Below are 23,056 nucleotides of genomic sequence, written 5' to 3' on the forward strand. Positions count from 1 at the left end.
ATGAGGACACCTGATGTATAGGGGGATGCTGATGGGGACACCTGTAATAAAGGGGGACTCTGATTGGGACACCTGATGTAAAGGGGGGCACCTGCTGTAAAGGGGGACTCTGATTGAGGCATTTGATGTAAAAGGGGGCTCTGGTGAGGATACCTTATGTTAAGTGGTTTTATTTTCTTTTTTTGGGCACAGTGAGGCTGCCTTTTAATGGGCACAGTGAGGCTGCATTTGATGGGCACAGTTTTATCTTGCAGTAATTATATATAATCAACTGATAAATGGCTATTTACAGTCCTGCATTACTAACAGTTTAATTTTTCAGTTTGTTTGCGCCCCCCAAAAAAATTTTGAGCACCAGCCATCACTGGTGTTTTGTCTAAAACAATCTAAGAGGTCCTCTTGGATTGTTTCAGACAAATAAGTTGTCTGAACGCTATATTTTGGTAGTCGCTATTATAAGAGATGTAACTACTGTATATGTTTGGGATTCATTTCCCTGTTCTGATTTTAATCTTTCATTTTTTTTTTTGTTCCATAGATGTTTTATTGAAAAAGACAAATTGTACAAATTACAAAACATTAGGCTGCAAATAGTAGTAAAGCCAGCATACAGTAGAAGAAACATAAAGCTTCCAAGTAAATTCAGATGGAGCATGTCTGCAACATGTTAACTAGCTTAACAAACAATTCCACTAGGGAGCACAGTAGGCCTAATGCCGCCTACACACGAGCGGACTTTACGGCAGACTTTGCCTGGCGGACGGGATTTCAACGGACAATTCGATCGTGTGTGGGCTCCAGCGGACTTTGTTTTCTCAAAAGTTGGACGGACTTAGATTTGAAACATGTTTCAAATCTATCCGACGGACTCGAGTCTGGTCGAAAAGTCCGCTCGTCTGTATGCTAGTTCGACGGACAAAAAGCCACGCTAGGACAGCTATTGGCTACTGGCTATGAACTTCCTTGTTTCAGTCCGGTCATACGTCATCACGTACGAATTCGACGGACTTTGGTTGATCGTGTGTAGGCAACTCCGTTCATTCAGAAAGTCCGTTGTAAAGTCCATCGAAAAGTCCGCCGGGCAAAGTCTGCCGTAAAGTCCGCTCGTGTGTACGCGGCATAAGGCCAAATTAGTAAGAGACAATTAACAGAAGAATAAAAGGCATTATCATTCAACGTTTGCCTCACCCATTAGGCCTCATGCACACTGAACGTTATAAAAAAAGCCAGTAATGTTAGCTGTAGAAAGCTGTAGCTGTAGAGTGAGTTTTTCAGTGTTTTTGTAGTAGCGTTTTGCAGCGTTTTTAGCGTCTTTTGGTGTTTTTTAGATGTAGTGTTTTTTGGCTTTTTTTTTTAGCAAAACTATACTCATATAAAAGCTTTTGGCTCAAAAATGCTGATCAATGCTAAATAGCCGCATTGTTCAACGTTTTTAAGCTGTTTTCATCTTTTTTCAGAGTTGGAGTGTTTTTACAGCTAAAAAACTTCTCTCAAAACCCACTAGTTCTGGGTTTTTTCCTCCAGCTAGAAAATGCCCCTGCCAAAAACTGCGATAACAGCCTATGTGTGCATGGACACATAGGATAACATGCTGGGGAGTATATTGACTGCAGAAAAAAATGTCTGAAGCCAAAAACAGCAGCTGTAAAAACGTCCAGTGTGCGTGAGGCCTCACAGTCAGCTCTTTCTATTTTTTAACCATGTAATAAACGGAATGAAGATTTTATAAATGTTGTCCTCCCTGGTACCAGTAAAGTCCGTAGGCTCTTTTTTGGGCTTTGATTAAGTTTTATACAGATAAAGAAATGACAAGCTAAACAATATCCTATATTTTTATCTCTTACCATGACATCAATTTTGCCAATGCATTCAAATCCATAGTCTGCTCCTCCTTCAGTCATTTCCACAATAACTTCATGGATAGGTTTGTCACAGTCATTTGGATTGATGCAATCAGTACATCCCAATTCTTTAGCTCTGCTAAATTTGGTTGGATTGATGTCTACACCAATTATCCTGCAAGCACCAGCAACTTTACAACCCATGACAGCAGACATTCCAATTCCACCCAAACCAAACACAACACATGTGGTCCCTGGTTTCACCTAGGAAAAAACACAGTCATTAAAATGGTATTAGGGTACTGTATGAGGATTATACACTAAAATATGAACCTTAATTATAATAGCTATGTCTAAGTGTACCTGTTGAGAGGACTATTCAATAAATCCTACAGCTTGAAAATTTAGAATTTTTCTTATAAGGTTGCAAGATCTGTATATTTTAGAGTTTTAATTTTACCAGCCATGAACAATTAAGTAGAGCTGAATCATCCATGGGCCAATGGATTTGCCTAGGGCTCGGTGGATGTCCAGGGTGCCTATCTACAATGTGTATGCTCCTGTAGTAAACCAAGGGGATAGAACAATTCATCAAAGTTCTGCACCTGCTGGTTTCTTTATAACGGGGGATACACTTGTAGAAAGCTGATGTCTGGTGGGGCCATGCCAGTGCAGACAATCCAAATGGGGTTGCTATGTGCCTACTTCAGTCCTTATCAATGCTAACTAAAGAGGTTGTGGGGGAAAGGGCAAAGCTGTTGTCTTGCCTTAGGCCTCATTCTTTCTTAATGCATCTCTGCAGTTACCACTTTGCAGAATGTGGATGTTAAAGTGTAACTCTGTGATACTTATAAAAAAAAACTTCTGATATGGAAAATCTAAGCATCTTAAATCCAGCACATTACACTGACTGTAATCCTAGGAATCCATTGCAAATTTGTGAAAAAATTAATGTTGACATACCTGTTAATTCAATTTCTTGGAGTACAGTACAGGACACAGGCAAAGTATTTATAAACCCTGAGTTATAGGCTTGTACCTTCAGATGATGGACACTGGCAAAGCTCTTGAGGACCTGCCCCATGCCTCACTCCATTAGTCTTCAGTTTTGTAGCAAGCAGTGAAGAGTAACCGAGGAACAGAGGGTGTGCCCTGTCCTGTATGCCAAGATATGAAATTTACAGATATGTAAATGTGTATCAGAATGCAGGCATTTAACAGATATTGTATTCGTAGACCCTGGGACATAACCAAGCAATGAATTAGATGGGGTGGGTAAAACACAGGCAACAGGAATGTGCAACAGGTCCACACAAAAAGGATTGATTAACCCAACAAGATGACAGATTGCCCCAGAATGTCTATAGAACGAGGCCCTCCTTAGAGGTGGCATTACATGATTGAAAGAGGGGTAGGCATCTGAGATAGATGATCTGTTCAGCTGGTGCTGATGGGAGGAATACAGAATGTCACTAGGATGAATTTGGGAAGGAGAATTCCCACAGGCTGTTTTTTCTGGCACTTTAGAAGAACCCCTGATAAAAAGGCTTTTGCCTATTTGATGACAGAAAATGTGTACTGCCCTGTAAGAAGGAAGTGTGTAATAGTGCTACACTATTTTCAAGAGGAAAGGAAGAAGTTCCCTTTATGGTGGCAGTGGCGTCTCCAGCTTTCATATTTGGGAGGGGCACATGGGGGGACAGGGACAAAAATAGGGGGGCAATATAAAATGCAAATATATATATATATATATATATATATATATATATATAGCTATATATATAGATATATATCTATCTATCTATATATATTTTATCTATCCTGGGGCCCTTTACCCCTTTACTACGATCCCACAACGGCCCTTTTTACATGTTCTGCAGTGAGCTCCCTTCCTACTGTATTGGGGCCCCCCCCCCAGGGTGACAGAGAACAAGAGATATATGTCACCAGCATACCAAGAAAATATAAGGGTCCAAAGCAGTGGGAGAACTATCAGGGTTGCAAAGGTTGTCTTGCCACCGGGCCCTGGTGTTCTGTCACTGTGGGGTTCCCCAGCCTCCTCTTGCTGTCCTGCCCCTGCTATTGACAGCGCTGGTCTGGCATTTCTTGGATTTTACAGGCTGGTTCTCCTGTCCTAAGGACGGGAGAAATCAGTCTGTTTTTTTAGTAACTGAGAGTCCTGGTGGAGTCCTTCCTGCAACTCACTCTTCTCCCTGCCAATGAGGATGCAGGGGAAGGAGCAGATCGGGCGGCCATGGTTGTGTGAGCGCTTGCATTATGCAGTGTCAGCGAGCAGAGGGAGGGGGGAGGAATCACCCGCAGGAGCTGACTGGGGACGTTCTCCCTCTCAATAGAGACTGTGTTACCCCAGCGGTGGCCCGAGTAAGATGCGGCACATCCGATATGAATACAAACAAAAAGAAATTGCCTTTTTGTAAAAAAAAAAAAAAATTTTTTTTTTTGGGGGGGGGGCACATGGTGGGGCCCAGCATAATGTTGGGGGGGTCAGGGCCCCCTCTGGCCCTCCCTAGGGTCGCCATTGTATGGTGGTGCCAGAGATGTCAAGAATATCTGTGGCTTGGAGGCTGCTTGGAAGTTATTCAAAAGGAAGAATCCACCATGGGTATAAATTGATACATTCCATGGCTGAGCTCTGTTGATGCAGAGACCCTCAGAGTGTACAGAATGGTGAAAGGAGATTGGATTTGAATTGGCGCTAGATAACATACTCTGAACAATCTCAGTCTTGAAACCTAATTTTTGTACACCTAGAGAAAAAGCATAGGGTAGCCCAGGCCCTATAACAAGGGTGTAAGGTACATATCTGGGACAAACTTAAAAGGGCCTAATTGAAAGGAAAGGCATATCATGAAAACACACCATTATTGGAGGTGATCAAGAATTTACGTTTACACTCTTATTAAGGCTTGGTGTGCTTGGTGAGTTAAAGAATCTCAGGGAAGATACCCTATGCCTAGAAATGGTTAATATCCTCGACCTGTCTTATATGAAAAGGATAAGGGTTAGAAAGATATAAAATATTCCTTGGTAATTCGGAATTGGGAATATATAGGAACCTTGATTGCTTAAAGTTTTTTGGTCTGTGAGCAAGGATAAAACAGGGCTGAGTTTAACAGAGACCCTGGGAGTTAGTACCTAACTCAGGGCTTTTATAGATGAGTAACCTTACTGCCATATGATACTTAAGACCTCTTTTTTCCTTTTTTATGGGTAGAGAATTCTATCTGCATCAAGAAACACGCATGAGTTTCTGGAAAGCGTAGAAGACTGCAGAACTCTAGAGGTTAGTAGAGGTATAGGAAGTAGCCCAATGGCCAATTGAATCAGTTGGCCAAGAAACTTTATGATGAATATATATATATATATATATATATATATATATATATATATATATATATATATATATCACCCACCTGAGCATGAGCTCTAAGTGGTTAAGTTTTTGCATCAGTTTGGAAAGGTTTACAGAACCATGAAATACATTCCAAACATCATCTCTGTTAAAACAGTAAAGGTCATAAATACAATGTAAGCCTATCTTACCTGTCTACCCTGCTGGTCCCTGTAAAGGTGGGCATACACCAGAAGGGGTATTTAAGTTCTGGGTGCCATAGGGTTGGACCACGCCCCTGGAGTTGCATAGCACCCTGCTGCTAACGAAACATGGCAAAACATACGAAAACATGTTGCACCAAATGCCAAGGCCCCACACAGGATCCAGTGTCCAAAGCAATATTACAGGCTGTCCCAACAGCAAGGGATCCGGGTACAGTCCCCAAGGTTTTACAAAGGTTGCAATAATTAGCATGTACAAAAACAATAATTAGTTGATTGAAGAGTTGATTGAAGATTCTGAAGTTAAAATAATAAAGCAATCAAGTTATGATTGATTTCTTCACAAGGAAAAAGTGTCATCTGAAGTGTTACTAGTGTCTATAGACACTAGTAATAAATTGAAGACTCATGGAATGAGGGGAGGTGCCCCAGGGTGGCAAGTCTTCAAGAGCTTTATATATATGAATATTATGCTTGTGTCTTGTACTGTACGAATACTTACTTTTGACCTCCTAAAGCTAAAGTGTTCATCTTTGTTGAATATTTCATAACATGTCAATCTGTAATTTGCACTATGGAATATATTTACTCAAACTTACTTTGGCAGTGTTAAGTACTGTTCCATAGCCAGTGGAGAATCCACATCCAATAAGGCACACTTCATCCAAATTTGCTTTAGGATCAATCTTAACACATGCAAATTCATCCACACAAGTGTATTCTGTAAATGTACTGCAGGACATGAAGTTGTGAATCTGTTTTCCATTGATGGAAAATCTGGTGGTTTTGTCAAGCATGAGCCCTTTGTTTTTGCCAACACTGTAATGAAAACATTTAATAATGGTTTATCACAAACATTTGTTCAACTTATTTGCATCTTATACTATAATAAACTGAAAAGATAAAATTAGCTAAGCAGCTGCCTTCCATTTTTTTAGGCCTAGACTGTAACTGGATCATTACTTGTGTCTTTAGGTGATACCTTTTAAGCAAAGATCATGGGAAAACATGCACTGGCCTGGTAGGAGCATGACGTCCACTAGAGATAAGGACAATTCCATGCACTTCTGCACTAGCAGACAACCCAAATCTTCTTTGGTAAATTATGGGACCTACACCACTTCACCTAAAGTAATATTGGCCATCACTGCATCCACCACATTTGTATAGGGAATACAACACTTCCACTGCCTGATATATTTTTTATGCCCATCACTTATTTAAAAGAAAAACCATTGGGCAAAAAGTTAATTGATGGATGCAACTGTGAAGGTCTAGGATGGCCCCCCAAAACAAAACAAAACATATTGCCCTATTGGGACTAGCCATGGTTCACTGAAGATGCAAGCTATAAACAATAGTATTTTGTCCATGAAGGTTCTTTTTTATCAAGGTCATTGCATAGATATTAATTAGTCACATTCAACTGGACTTGTTCTGTAAAGGGATTTCTTAATCGAGCCAAGTTTCTTCTTCAGTTCAGATGAGTGTCAAGAACATAATTTACAGTTTTGCCATGTTTTGGCAAACTAGTAATTAAAAAGTACACAGACTCAAAGATCATAGTAAAATGTCCTGTCAAGGTGAAGAGTATATTATATCTGTTGTTGAGCCTAGTTGTGTATCTCCAGAATGAAGAAAAATAGAAATAATAAAAAAGAACTTACTCATTGTCTACACAGAAGTTGCTGTCCTCATGCAAGCAGCATTTACACTTCATACACATTGGACTGCACAATGCAATAACATGATCTCCTGTAAAATAAAATAAAAAAGTATCTTGTGATGATGGGACCATCTTTCTGAGAAAAAAAAAAGGATTAAAAGATTCCCAGAGAGTTGAGGTTTTTGCAGCGAGAGTGACTGGTGTCTACAATTTGTTCTTAGGAGGCCCACAAGCCTTCCATGCTGCTTTCCCACAATTCTTTAAGTTTGATAGATAGCATTTGGGCTATCTCATGTGTGGTGAAATGTGTGGATCAGTGGCGTACTGTCAGGGGTTGCAAATGTCGAAATTGAGACCTGGCCCATGCTCCAGGGGGGCCTGTACAGCCACCCTGTCACATTAGATTTTGCAGGGGTGGGGGCAATTATAGGATCTGATCCCCTGTTTGGCTCAGCCTGCAGCAGCTGAATGCCAGTTTCTCCTACTCTCCCTTCCGCTACTTTCATCGGCATACAGGAGATCAGTCCCTTGCACACTGGCCCACCAATCACCCTTTCTGTGCTTTCTACACTGATTGCGTGTCTGTTGCCCAGGCCCCTATGTGCTCCCACCCCCCTCTCACAGCTCTGCCGTTACCCCCTCCCTTCTGTTTACTTTGCTTCCATTTATAAATGAAAAGAAAAGCTGTGCAGCTGAGACTGCAGAAAGTAAGGGGGGAATGTGTTTCCTTAGTCCCTTTCTCTGTCTCAAAAGTGAGACTTCAGGGACCTATTTAGACCCCTAAAATTTCACCAAAGCCCCACCCACCAAAAGCATTGTGAAAAAAAAATTGCAACAAATTAAAAAAACAAAAAAACTTATAATTAAAAATGTAAAAAATTATAAAAAAAAATTAAGGGCTCATTCACACAGGTTCTCTGGAATGAGGGGTTTGTGCAGCTGGAGCCACTTGCTAATCTATGGGGATGCACCGGCTGTCCAAGCACCTGTTTTATTTGACAGGTGTGTTGGTGTGGATGAGTGGCCTTTAATGCACACTGTCTGTGTTTGGGGCCATACACATGCACCTACACGCCTGTTAAATTAGGACCTGCGGCACTTGCGACTGGGCCCTGGCTTCCCGCCACTGTGAAAGACTTGAAAATGGCAGGAAGGGGGCCTGCTGTAGAACATGTGAAAGGATCACACTGTGGGACCCTAATAAAGGACCCCATGGTTGGAAAAAAGGGCCCCGGGTTCAGAGGGAAGGGCCCCCAGCCAGGGGTTCAGGGGCCCTCCATGGTTTATTGCTCTAAAGATACTAGTTACGCCTCTGTTGTGGATGAAGTCCAATGCTAGTGAGAAATACTCGTTCAACCTGGCAGAAAAATGCTTTTAGTTAAGCATATCACAGACTCAAAAAATGTGATCTAATAAAATAGAAAAAGTTTATAAGGGAATTAAATGTGAGGGACTGTCAACATTCTTTAAATATAGAAATAGAGAACATGCAACTGGTGCAATAGGAGCCACCCCCTTAGACTTTTAAGGCAGAAATGGGAGTAATGAAGTATATAAAAGGCAACCAAGTGCCACTTTTATTATGTACAAAAGATGAATTTTATCGTCAAAAAACAGTCACTTTAAAACATACAGAGTACACCAAATGAATGAATTATATATATATATTATATACCGTATTTATCGGCGTATAACACGCGCCGGCGTATAACACGCACCCCAGGTTTAGAAGGGAATTTTAAGGAAAAAAACTTTTAGGAGTAAAGTTTAAGGAAGAAAAACTTACATTAAAATGCCCATCAATGCAGCGTTATCGTGTCCATCTGCAGCCTTGTCAGTGTCAGTTCAGCCTTGCCCCAGTGTCCATTGCAGCCTTGTCAGTGCAGCTTTGCCCCAGTGCAGCCTTGTCAGTGCAGCGTTGTCAGTGCAGCCTTGTCAGTGCAGCTTAGCCCCAGTGCAGCCTTGTCAGTGCAGCCTTGTCAGTGCAGCCTTGTCCCAGTGCAGCCTTGTCAGTGCAGCCTTGCCCCAATGCAGCCTTGCCCCCAGTGCAGCCTTGCCCCCAGTGCAGCTTTGCCCCCAGTGCAGCCTTGTGTGATCGCCGCGATCGCCGCCGACATACACAGCCGTGTGTAAATTCAAATATGGCGCCGAGACTGCAGGGACTCGTCGGAGCCGAGATACACATACCCGAGTGTCCTCTGCATTTCTCGGCGCCGCTCACAGTCATGCCTAGTCCCGCCCTATGATGGACATAACACAGGTCCAATGGCGGGCCAGGGCGTGACTGTGATCGTCGCCGAGAAATGCAGAGGACACTCGGGTATGTGTATCTCGGCTCCGACGAGTCCCTGCAGTCTCGGCGCCATATTTGAATTTACACACGGCTGTGTATGTCGGCGGCGATCGCCGCGATCGCTCCGATCAACCAGAATTGGCGGGGATCGGCCTATAATATGCACCCACGATTTTTCCCCTGATTTTAAGGGGAAAAAAGTGCGCGTTATATGCCGATAAATACGGTATATCAAACCCAAATGCTAATAATCCAGGCACTGCTGGTCCAGGTCAAGCTGAGGTTAGTCCATGAAGAATTGTAACGTGTATCCCGACATGTTTGAGAAATTTTTATTGGTACATATTTTCCTTCATCAGAGAAGGTACATTGGTACATATTTTCCTTTATCAGGACTGCCGCTCTGATGTTTGCACTGCACCTTTACCAACACATTGAAAGATAGGGGATGATTTACTAAAAGCAAATAGACTGTGCACTTTGCAAAGTGCAGTTGCTTCAGAGCTTAGTAGATGAGGTAAAGATTCCCTTCGCAAAGAATACCCAATCACATGTAAGGAAAATAAAAAAAAACAGAATTTTTGCTTGCACATGATTGGATGATGGAAGTTAGCAGAGCTCCTGCTCATTTACTAAGCTCTGGAGCAACTGCTCTTGCAGAGTGCAACTGCACTTTGCAACGTGCGCAGGCTATTTGCCTTTAGTAAATCAACCCCATAGTGTTATCTTTATGCTGGTTCAACATCAGGGTGTCTCTTGTGTGTGTGAAGCACTTGCCGACTCTGGACTGCACGATTCAGACCTATTTGTCCCTTTGGGCTCTCCCAGCCAACGTGGATCATATGTTATTGTTTTTTGATCCTTTTCCATGCTATTCCAATGAACCCTGTATATAAAGATAAAGTCACCCAAAATAAATCTCCCCTGATGAAGGAAAATATGTACCAATAAACATTTCCAAAACATGTCGAGATGCACGCTACAAATCTTCATGGACTGACCTCCGCTTGCCTCTGGCAGTGCCTAGATTATTAGCCTTTGGGTTTGATATATATATCTATGTATAATTAATTCATCTGGTGTACTCTGTATATTTTAAGTAGACTATTTTTGGACAATAACATTCATCATTTGTACTTAATAAAAGTGGCACTTGGTTGCCCTATATATACTTCATTACTCCCATTTCTGCCTTAAAATTCCGAGGGGACGGCTCCTATTGCACCAGTTGCATGTTCTCTCTTTCGATTTAATAAAATACCATATTTATCGGCGTATAACACACACTTTTTCCCCTTAAAATCAGGGGAAAATTGCGGGTGCGTGTTATACGCCGATCCCCGCCAATCCCCCGCTGACTGTGAGCGGAGGAGTGAGCGCCGCCGACATACATACATAGCCGAGTGTACTCGGCTAGGTTCGGCTAGCTGCGCTCACAGTCACGCCCAGTCCCGCCAGGGACTGGGCGTGACTGTGAGCGCAGCTAGCCGAACCTAGCCGAGTACACTCGGCTATGTATGCATATCGGCGGCGCTCAGCTCCGCCCACAGGACTACGAGAGGAGGCGAAAGCGGCCGAGAGCTGCCGATATACACAGGACCGGCTCTGTGTATCTCGGCGGCGCCATATTTAAAAACTGCAGTGACACTGATAAGTCTGCAGTGTCACTGGGCAAGACTGCAAATGACACTAAAAGGCTGCAGATGACACTACAAGGCTGCAAATGACACTAAAAGGCTGCAAATGACACTACAAGGCTGCAGATGACACTACAAGGCTGTAAATGACACTGAAACGCTGCTAATGACACTACAAGGCTTCAGATGACACTAACAAGGCTGCAAATGACACTACAAGGCTGCAGATGACACTGACAAGGCTGCAAATGACACTGAAAGGCTGCAAATGACACTACAAGGCTGCAGATGGACACTGATAAGGCTGCATTGATGGGCATTTAAATGTAAGTTTTTTCCTTAAAAAGTTTTTTTCCTTAAAATTCCCTCCTAAACATGGGGTGTGTGTTATACGCCGGCGCGTGTTATACGCCGATAAATATGGTGCATTACAGTAATTGTGAGTTATATTAAAGGTAAATGCAGATACCTGGTTTAACCTTTGTTACTCCTTGTCCGCAACTCTCAACAATTCCAGCTCCTTCATGGCCCAAAATAACAGGAAAATTTAGGCTGGCCATACCGCATGATAGGGCATGGTCATCAGTGTGGCAGATTCCACTGGCACAGATCTAAGAAATCAAACACATCCATCATAAAAAATGTTTAAATATTACATACATTATATATAACATACCTAACTAGCATGTATGTCTGGGCCTGATTTACTAAATGCGACTTAATGTGAATGCAAATATCTAATGGCATGTAGAGGAAACTAATGTTTCACATTTCCCTGTGCATGTTTTAAGACAGTGGTCATCAACCCTGTCCTCAGGGCCCATTAACAGGCCAGGTTTGCAAGATAACTGAAATACATCACAGGTGATATCATTTGCTGCTCAGTGATTGGAGTATTCTAGTCTGCATCTTCCCAAGGTAATATGTAAAACCTGGCCTGTTAGTGGGCCCTGAGGACAGAGTTGATTACCACTGCTTGCTTTAAGGTTTAGGTTTTAGGCTTATGTAAATCCAAGCCAACTGAAAACATGTTTATACTGTGCTCTTAATCTATAGCATTTTTGCAATTAACAGTAATAAAAGAAACGTGAGAATTTTAAAACTTTCAATCTCATTGGGGAAAATATCCTACCTGCTGAGTGGGTCTAAATTTCATCTTGCCATGTCTCGTAGCAGCCAGCCCTGTTGCACAAATCCCTACATTTGTAATTGTTTTCTGACTGGCACTGAATAGGATTCTTAGACAGGAAGAATGCACAACAAGGAATCATGTGACAGGAGGTTGCACTACCACCCATTAGTATTATTAAAAATCTGAAGAATCTGTTATAAAACATTGCATCATTTCCAGGTTAAAGTCCAAACTCCTTCATAGGCATTTCCCTTCCTGAAGTGGGATCATTTTAAGATAGATATATATCTCTATCTATCTATCTATCTATCTATCTATCTATCTATCTATCTATCTATCTATCTATATATGTTATTTATAAGGATAGTATGTTAGTTTGGTAATTAGAAAACATATCCCAAGGTAAGGATTTTTAACTGCTAAACACAGCAATGGGCACAATTTACTAAGCGATATTTTACTGCATCCGAGATAAAAATACTGTACGTACAACGTTTAGAAATAAAACTGTGTAATTCACAAAGAAACTCTCCTTAAAATCCTGCATGCGTTATCTTTCCAAAGTATGCCTTAAATACAGCATAAATCATGCGGTAAGTTATCGCAAGCATCTGGGATGCTTTTCAAAAAAGTGTAAGGCAGCCAGCAATTTAGTCATGGCTGGTATGGCGTGGCTTCTCTGTGTTGAGGGCTCAAGGTACCCTATACGTTGGGTATAAAGCTCTATGATAAGTGGCTAGGATAACATGAACTGCTTGGATAAGCTGAACTTCTGCAGGGTATCAGTATCCGTGAACTGATCCAGCAGTGTGTGCTCTTTCCTTTAAAGGGACCACTTGAGATCTTCTCCTCCTCTTCTGCATTGCTTTAAATTCCAGAAGACTGGATTCAAAGAGCTCCATCATCTTTGCTCCATCTCTTTCTGGAGGCTGCTGTCTGCCAGCCTCCAGAAACAACTCCTTATTAAAATCTAGCTGACCCCTGCTCCAGCTTACACTTTCCCACCTATTTTTTAAACCAATCACTGGGGGTTCTGACCATTGCCATAGTTATCACAAGTTTGGACTAGTATATAATAACCGCATGCATTTATTTTGTGAATTGACTTTAATGCCTTTTTATGCAGCATTTAACGAGCATTTTTGGTACTAAATACTGCATGTGAGCAATAGTGAATTGACATTTTCATTATCACATGCAATAAGTGGTCACGTGACCTTCATAATGCATGTGATAACCTTTAGTGAATTGTGCCCAATGTACTGACTGTTTAGTGCATCACAGTGATAAGATTTACTTAGTAAAAGTAATTCACTGCATTAGCTATGCGTTTGAAAACATGTAAAAAAAATGTTGTAGATGTAGTGTATACAGTATTAAGAATTAGGGCCATTTACACTATTGCATGTGTACTATGATCGGCTAAATATTGAATGCATTTCTGGTAAAATTTACATTAGCATTATCATTTTATGTACAGATGTGAATTCCACAGATGAAAATTGAACAAGCATTGATGGTTCACTTCACAAAAGTCATTCCATTTAGTCAATGTAGCTGACTTCCAACACTTCCAACTGACCCTTTTTACCCCGATTGGGCTTATTCCTAGACCTCTATGAATAAGCCCAGTCTGGGTGAAACGTGTCAGGGGCGCCATGGCTTAGCGTGGGGATTTTGTTTGAAGTCGGCTACATTAATTTAACCTAACAGGATGACTTTCATAGAGTGTGGTTTTGCATTTTACTCTTGCTATATTTGCTGTGCTAAATGAGCTCTTTGTTAACACCCGGAGCAGCGGAGTACAAGAGAAGCAAATCTGGGACTTGGAGAGGCGCCAATTCTTTTTTCTTTTAATTTTTACAGGAACTGATGACCAACAAACTGCAATCATCCCCAGTAAACACACATCAGTAGGCTCATTTGTATAATGATTTATATGTCACCCTCCTTGGCATTTTTTTTAAAAACTTTCGACATTTTACTTCTTTTTGTCTATCCTTGTTGCCATGACAATTTCATAACATGTTGTGGAAGTTTGACTAAAAGAATCAGTGCATGGAGAGTATTTATATTTTTATTTATGTATTCATATAATCATCATCATAATCATGTTACCCTAATCCGAACTTCATGTGCTTTGGGTGGAGCAACCTCTATTTCTTCAATTTTCAGTGGTTGATTGAATCCATAAAGAACTGCAGCCTTGCATTTGATAGGCTAGAATAAAAGTATTACATTTATTTATGTGAATTATAACAAAAAAGACAAAATATTATACATTCCCTAAAAAAAAAAAAAAAAAAGCAAAATGGTGATTAAGTATTTTGCAAAATAGGCGGAAAAGTTTTCCAACACTCTTCATCAACCTGTCCCATGTCATCCCCTTGTAACGTGCCCTAGAGCCTTACTCCAAGTCATCTAAATTAAAATTATTGTAGTTTATTATAATTATTTAACATTATTATTATTATGATTAATTCAATATTTTAATAGGGAGGCCCTAAAATTTTTCTACTGTCTGCCACTGGATATTACATCAGATTTTCAGATACACAATAAGCTTAATGTAAACCTGTGAGAACAGGTATATGGCAACCACCTCTACTGACTTGTTTTTTTTAAAGGTGTAGGCTTTTGAAGCATTGAGGTCGCTTTACTAAAACTGGAGAGTGCACAATCTGGTGCAGTTGTATATCATAGCCAATCAGCTTCTAGCTTCAGCTTGTTCAGTTTTGGCAAAATGTACCTGGAAGCTGATTGGTTTCTATACAGAGCTGCACCAGATTTTGCACTCTTCAGTTTTAGTAAATCAGCCTCATTGGGTAGGAACAAGCATGCAGTCACAGCTGTCATTAAGTAGTGATGGCAGAATCGGAAAGAGTGCCCTGGATCCTGAACCTTTCAAACACAAGCCAGTAGATTTTCTACTATTGCAGGTCCACTATAAATAGGACAATTTGGACTTTAGAATAAACATTATTCATTTATACTTTTGATTGGATTGTGTGTGTGTATATATATATAACTTTATACACACACACATTTGTAAGTTTCCAGTGCATGTAATGACATTCTGTATTCTGATTATATTAGCTGTCCTTAAATAACCTCTAGTAGTGACTGTGCAACCGGAAAAAGTTATTCACACTAAAGCAAGCACTACCCTTCCACTTTTCCAAGCTGTTTTTATGCCTGTCTACTAGTAAGCTGGCAGAAAGCCACGAGCTGTACAAAAGGACTCTAGTTACTATATAAGTGGTAAACACATTCCATTTCATGTAGATGTTGGAAATCAAAAGGGTTTGCAGATAACATTAGCCATTCTAAAATCTTTCTTTGCTTTACTGAGACTTTTAAATTAAACCAAACGTTCTTAGCTTTGTATAAATTCTTACTGAAAGAAGCATTGTGACACACCAAATCCTAATTATATAAAACAGCAAAATCTGGACATAGGTGCCAGTGTTTGGACAAGTGGGCACAATCTAAGACCTCCCAAGCATTCATGTTTTTGTCTACGGCAGGTACAGGAAACAATAGCAGTTCTGACATATTGCTAAAAAATTGAGCGTATTGAAAAACTTCTGTGTTGATGCATTACCAAGTGTCTGTTATAGATCATAAGCAGGGAAATAATTGGGGCCCATACTTTGATGTTGATTTACTAAAGGAAAATAGGCCAGTCACGCTGCAAGGGAAGTTGCACTTTAAAAAGGAATTTTCCCCAGAGCTAAGTCAATGAGGTGAAGCTCTGTTGACTTCCATCATCCAATCATGTGGGAGCAAAAATGCAGTTTTTTTAATTTCCTTACACGTGATTGGGTATTCTCTACAAGTAAAATTCCACCTGATTCAGTAAGCCTTGGGTCAAATTCCCTTGCAAAATGCAACTGTCTTGCAGAGTGAACAGTCGGTTTGCCTTTAGTAAAGTAACCCCTTTAACCTTCCTAGCGGTAATCCCGAGTGTGACTCTGGGTTAATTTTTAGTACGATTAGCGGTAACCCCGAACCACACTCGCGATTGCATCGCAGTATCCTGGTGCATGCAATTTACTTTGTCCCCAGGATCCTGCGATGTCCTCCCGCTGTGTTCTCCGCCGGATCCTCTGCCTGATGTATTACTGTTCCAGGCTCCGTTCCCTGCGAGCGTCACAGCGCATGGGGGCAGAGCCGGCGGCAAATTCAAAAAGTGCAAAAAGCATAACACATACAGTACACTGTCATCTGTAAGATTACATTACTGTATCAAATCATTTCACCTCTCTTTTGTCCCTAGTGCTTTGTCCAGTGCCCTGCATGAACTTTTACATTATATATACTGTTCTTTCTGCCTGGAAACTTGAAATTGTCCATGGAAACCAAAAAGCGTTCCTTTACTTTAAAAGCAGTTTTTCACCAGCTAGAAAACAGTGCTAGTAAATTAGAATCACTTGGAGAATTGAGCGATAGTGATTCGTGGTGAAATTTGTCATCAGACACTGAAAGTGACCAGAGCGACAATTCTGCAACTGAGCAAATTTCAGTGTTTTTGATTTGCTTACATTATTGAATACATTTATTATTATTATTATTATTATTATTATTATTATTATTATTATATTATTATTTTTGATAATTATTTATAGGTATTTATTATATTAGAATTTATGATTTAGTGTTTCAAACTTTATCATACCCGGAATGTCTACTAGACTACTAGACTCTTGTTTGGACAGATTTAAGTTAAGTTATTCCTAAGAATTACAGGCCTACAATATAAAACGCCAAATTTCTATGCAAAACAATGTACAGGCATACCCCACTTTTAAGTATGCAATGGCGTTTATTTACTAAAGCTGGAAAGTGCAAAATCAGGCTCACGTCTGCATAGAAACCAATGAGCTTCTAGGTTTTATTACCAAAGCTTAATTGAACAAGCCAAGGTTAGAATCTCATTGGTTTCTATGTAGAAGTGAGCCTGATTTTGCACTTTCCAGCTCTAGTAAATAAATCCCATTGTGTACTTAAAAGTGGGATATGCCTGTACCGCTTTGAGATTCAAAAATCTGAAATAATCATACCGCTAGGGAGGTTAAAGCATTTTTGACTATGGTCCCCTGGGTGAGCTGACACCCACCACAATGTGGTATGAGTTTATTTTTGTTGAATCACCTCCTTTTCCAGTTTGCACCCATAGCTAGTCCATGTGGCTAACTCTGATTGGGGATGGAGGTATATATGGGTTGGTTTGCATGGGGATTTTCCCCAGAGCTTAGTGAATGAGGTGAAGTTATGTTGACCACCATCCAGTCATGTGCAAGCACAATTCTGTTTCTTTTATTTTTCTTGCATGCAATTAGATATTATTTGCAAAGTGAGAATTTTCTTGGACTGTGCTAAGTAAACAGTGTTTTGCCTTTGATAAGCCTTACTCTGCACCATTATTAGAAAGGACGTGATTCACTAAAGGCAAATAGGCAGTTCAATTTGCAAGGCAATTTTCCTTGGCTTAGTGAATGAAGTGAAGCTCTACTGACTTCCATCATCCAATCATGTGCAAGCAAAAATGCTGTTTTTTTAATTTTCTTTGCACATTGGGTATTTTTTGCAAGTGAATTCCACAACATTCCCTTGCAAAACTAAATGTCTCTTGCAAAAAAAACAAAAAACAGCCTATTTACATTTAGTAAAACAACCCCAATGTGTTCATTGCAATGTATGCAAGTTAATAAGCTAGGCACATAGGGATTGATTTACTAAAACTGGAGAATGCAGAATCTGGTGCAGCTCTGAATGGAAACCAATCAGCTTCCAGGTTTTATTGTCAAAGCTTAATTGAACAAGCTGAAGTTAGAAGCTGACTGGCCACCAAGCACAGCTACACCAGAGTTTGCACGTTCCAGTTTTAGTAAATCAACCACATAGTTCTTAACCTGTGATTTATATCCTGCAATGAGTATAATATATAGGGAGTATATAGAGACCTTGCTAGAAACAGAATATAACTTTCTTAGGTTAGAAGGAGAAAATTGAGTACTGTCCATGATACTTTTTTTATTTGCACTAACATACAATTTTTCAGGACAAGCTTTCGGGGTATGTCCCCTTCTTCAAGGTCCAAGCGACCTTGAAGAAGGGGACATACTTCGAAAGCTTGTCCTGAAAAATTGTATGTTAGTGCAAATAAAAAGAAGTATCATGGACAATACTCAATTTTCTCTGTCACAATTGCACTAATATGGCTACAATCAAATCAAGTTAGGTTAGAAGGTAAACAGTGCAAATTATGATATGAGCTCAGATCTTACCGTCCACACTCTCATTACAGACAAACTCTGGCACAAGTAACAAAAGCCTGCTTTGTTGCAAATGCAGGGAGCTCTGGTAGTGGGACTACATATTATGCACCTATATGCCAAAAGTGTTGGCTAAGCCCTTTCTTTTTAATACAATATTACAATGGATACAAAGGCTTTAGATCAACTACATGTTCATAATATGAAAAAAGTTTAAATGTCTATCACAAGGTATTATTTCCAGAGGTGAAGCTCACAGGGTATGAGCCTAACCATTGAATGATATGGAAAACTTTGTAACCAAGCAAGCTCCAAATAGCAATACCCCTCATAAAAAAACTTTTCCATCTAGAGTGTTTTTACATTCTGAATAATGGTAACTGAAATTTGGTAGTTGAAATAGATTACTAAAGAATTAAGATGTGGCAGTTTTACTTCTATGCACAAAATTCTCAACAGCATCAAGCAAAAATTAACAATGATCAGCTACAAACTCTTTGTGGGTTTTCAAAACATAAAAATAAGCACATGTCAAAAAACAATAACAATGTAACCCCTAACATAAAAAATGAGGTCAATTTACTAAAGTTGCTAAGATTTTTTGCACAATAAGTTGTATACATATTCACTTCAATTATTATGTGAAAATGAAATTTTTGTTAACTCATTTCATCTGCACAGGACTGGGGTTTTCTAAGTGAACAGGAATCTGATTTTCACATGATTAGATTTAATTATAGGGAATATTTACAATGTATTGCATGAGGATTCTCAACTTCTTGAGTAAATCAGACCTACTTTTATATTTTAATTTGTATTTTAAATATGCAGAAGGCATGTCCAAAACTGTTATTTATCCAGGTTCAACAAAGCTTGAAATGGAACAGGGTGTGGTGCGTTATGAATTGTAATCAGTGTGCTAACAGTATACTATTACAGGTCTCAGCTTTCCCATCCAATCAAATGCTGCTGGAGTCAACCTTTTTTTTTTTTTTTTTTTACAATGTTTGAATAGGGATTTGTGTCCTCTGTTACTCTCTGGGGGACAAAAAAAAAAAAAACTGTGGTTCATAGTTAACCATAGATATAAAGATGTGGATACAAGAGATTAGACCTATTTATTTCTACTTCATGGACCATGTTGTGGGTCAGTCACATAAAATATTAGGACCAAATGATCAACACGACAACTACAGCAATAGCATTTTCAAAAGGAGAGCTCTGTGTTTCTCTTAGAGAGGTTTTACGTTTTTCTTCTTCTATTGCAGTTGTTACATATCATATAACAAAACTTGGTGACAAAGAACAACCTTTAGAAACAATTTATTTGCAAACTTCTACAATAGCTTAGATTTGAGTAGATGTATAGTATGTGGCTGACCATATAAAATGTATATGCACACAAGAATAGATGCTGACTCAAACCCTAATGTTGATTAATTATATATATATATATATATATATATATATATATATATATATATATGTATATATATATATATATATATATATGTATATATATATATATATATATATATATATAGTATTATTTATTTATTTCAGGTACTTATATAGCGCCATCAATTTACGCAGTGCTTTACATATATATTATACATTCACATCAGTCCCTATACCCTCAAGGAGCTTACAATCTAAGGTCCCTAACTCACATTCATACCTATACTAGGGCCAATTTAGACAGGATCCAATTAACCTACCAGCATGTCTTTGGAGTGTGGGAGGAAACCGGAGTACCCGGAGGAAACCCACGCAGACACTGGGAGAACATGCAAACTCCAGGCAGGTAGTGTTGTGGTCGGGATTCAAACCAGCGACCCTTCTTACTGCTAGGCGAGAGTGCTACCCACTACACCACTGTGCCGCCCTTTTAGTTTCTTCTTATAGTTTTTTCTTCTTAAGCTCTTTGTCACACATTACTGTACTGTGTAGTATTTAGGCAGGGAATTAGCAATACAGTCCATCTCTATGTCAATAAATCAAAGTGCATTTTATTTTTAATGCTGCTAGTTTTGTTAAGAGATAGGCTGAATCAATATAATATTTAGCTGAAATTGTAATAAGTACAGCATGACTTGTGTTTCACAGATAATAGATAGGGTAATGGTTAAACATGTAGGAAATACACAGCCAGTAAATGGTCCACAGCCTCCCTGAGAAGCAAATACTGTTTATACGCATAGCTTTAAAGTATATATATAGTTTTTTTTTAATTCTCGCCTTCTGCTTTCTTACTTGAAAAAAAAAAGTCAAATCAATTCTCACCTTCTCCTTGCTCCAGCACAGCCCTATGCTCCATTTTTAGGTTAATGCCCAGCATCATACAACCTGTTTCCTGTAAACCTAGGGTGTCATGGACACCTATTGGGAGTATTTCTGACCTGAGTTCACAGGAAAAAGGGGCTCAAATCAGTACTTAGCCTCCTATTCTCTGCAGCATTCTAGATTGACCATTGTAGGAGGAGAGAGGAAGCGGAACAAGACCCCCTTCACCTTGACTGCTTAGAAGACACCAGGAAGATACCAAAAAGGTGTGTATATTGATAATTTAAATAAAAATGACTGTAAGGGGGAGAGGATCTGTGGGAGGGGGATGTACCCCAACCTGGAGATGGGCTTCAGCATGCAGGTCTGACTGCACCTAAGATACCTGGGGCCCCGCTTATCTTAGGGATGTACTAGAATTAAATATACAAAGCAGCTTTTTCTTTAACCAAAGGGAGGTCTGTCAAAAGTGTTTATTGAGATTAGTGTTTCACTATAGAGTTTGAAAGTTTAAAATCATCTATGGATACCATAATTTTGATCATTAGGGGCTTTTCACACTAGAATGTGGTGCAGGAAACCTGCATTCCATGTGAGTTTCCCACACTGTGCTCAAATCGCACAGGAACTCAAGATTTTTGGTGCAAACAAACAAAATCAAAGAAATTGGGAAACAATTAAGACCTGAAATGGGCAATATTTTTTGTCACATTTGGAGGTCAGTCACTAAATATTTAGGGGTAAAATAAAATAGAACTTTAGTGCTCGAAAAAAAAAAAAATGGCGAACAGGCAAATTTTTATTAGCGAAGAGACAAACTATGTCTTATACTATGTTTCATTACTACTTTACTTACCATTACTTACCTTACTAACACAACTAATACATGCAAATCTTACACCACCGTTCATAAATTTCAAAGTTTAAAATAATTTATATGTGAGGATGATACAAATATCAGCAAATCTTTGCATCATCGTGACAAATAATACTTACGATGGTCTACAAACAGAAAAAAACACCTCAAAGAAGCAGTGGGTTGATTTACTAAAGGCAAATAGAACGTTAACTTTGCAAATTTAGTTGCGCTTTGCAAAGGAATTATCTACAGAGCTTAGTGAATGAGGTAAAGTTCTGCTGATTTCCATCATCCAATCATGCGCAAGCAGAAATCCTTTTTTTAAATGTATTTTTTAAAGTATTTTTATGTGACAGGGCATTCTTTGCAAAGTCAAATTTTACCACAGTCAGTGACTAAACTCTGAGGAAATGTCTATTTGCCTTTAAAAAAGCAACCCCAGTAAGTATAAGAAATACAAAGCATACACAGGAACACAATTTCATATTTCTTGTTATGCTTACTAATGTCTAATGACTAATTACTTGTCTAAATTTCATAACATGCAAGGATTAATATGAGTTATTTATACCCCTGCGGCCATAAACTTAGTTTACATTGAACACTCACACAAATGTCATACAGCCACCTGTAATTATTTCAACATACTTTAGCATGCATTTCATTTATATGAATTATTATTCCTCGTTTTCAATTTATTCTTACAACAAAATGCAAAGAAAGATTCATTTAGTTTTAACTCTGAAAAAAGTAAAATTGAATCTTCTGTCTATGAGTGTATTTGTATGAGTGGAAAAAACTTCTGAGAACAATGACAGAATCCGTGCTCAAAGAAAGTCATAGAATGTTTATTATAAAAATGATGATTAGCAAGTGAAATAAGTTAAAATTATACTAGATGAATAGTATATGGTATTGATTATTCAAGTACACGTTATTACTTCCATATCAGTATTTCATAATGGATTATGCCACATAATATTCATGAGATAACATCTAATTAAAGGGTATCTTACCTTTCCAACAGTTGACATTTCTGCTCAGTTACAGAGTTACAGAGTGATAAAGAAGATTTCCAGGTTTTGTACTCCTGTCAAAACTGCTGTGCTTTCATTGTGAACCAGGCTCAGCTTATATAGAGGTCTTTCAGTTTGATTACACCCCTTAAGGAGGAATGGCATAGCAGCAAATGAGTAAATGCCCTCTACTGAAACAAACAATCTTGCCAGGTTTACCAAAGGCAGAATAGTATTTAATTTCATCATGTCCTATACTATTTCATTTCTGGTCTAATTTTTGCAATGTCATTCTATTCTGATCATCGTGAACTATAATATTTTATAAAAAATGTCATGGCTGTATTCCTGATTGAATACAGAAACACACAAGCTTTCTAGCATGAATGTTTTTGTATGTCACGTAGAGTAAACACCATCATTTTGTTTCAGTTAATGTTGTTCCCTGCAGTGATTTAAAAAATGCCTTTATTTT

The 23,056-nt window shown here is 39.1% G+C and overlaps 1 protein-coding gene across 1 annotated transcript in view; it reads right to left on the reverse strand.

Annotated features, from left to right (window-relative positions):
• The window catches only part of LOC141110070 (alcohol dehydrogenase 1-like), a 31,314-nt gene extending 8,576 nt beyond the window's left edge, over positions 1 to 22,738 (reverse strand). The window contains exons 1-6 of the mRNA XM_073601297.1: positions 22,582 to 22,738; positions 14,264 to 14,365; positions 11,483 to 11,624; positions 7,085 to 7,172; positions 6,017 to 6,236; positions 1,845 to 2,105 (exon numbers count right to left, since the gene is read on the reverse strand). Of these exons, the coding sequence (XP_073457398.1) occupies positions 1,845 to 2,105; positions 6,017 to 6,236; positions 7,085 to 7,172; positions 11,483 to 11,624; positions 14,264 to 14,365; positions 22,582 to 22,599 (831 nt within the window). The 5' untranslated portion in view covers positions 22,600 to 22,738. The remainder of the gene's footprint in view (positions 1 to 1,844; positions 2,106 to 6,016; positions 6,237 to 7,084; positions 7,173 to 11,482; positions 11,625 to 14,263; positions 14,366 to 22,581) is intronic.
• Between the last annotated feature and the right edge of the window lie 318 nt (positions 22,739 to 23,056).

The sequence above is a fragment of the Aquarana catesbeiana genome, linkage group LG01 (assembly GCF_042186555.1).
Source record: "Aquarana catesbeiana isolate 2022-GZ linkage group LG01, ASM4218655v1, whole genome shotgun sequence".
Classification (NCBI taxonomy): Eukaryota; Metazoa; Chordata; class Amphibia; order Anura; family Ranidae; genus Aquarana; species Aquarana catesbeiana.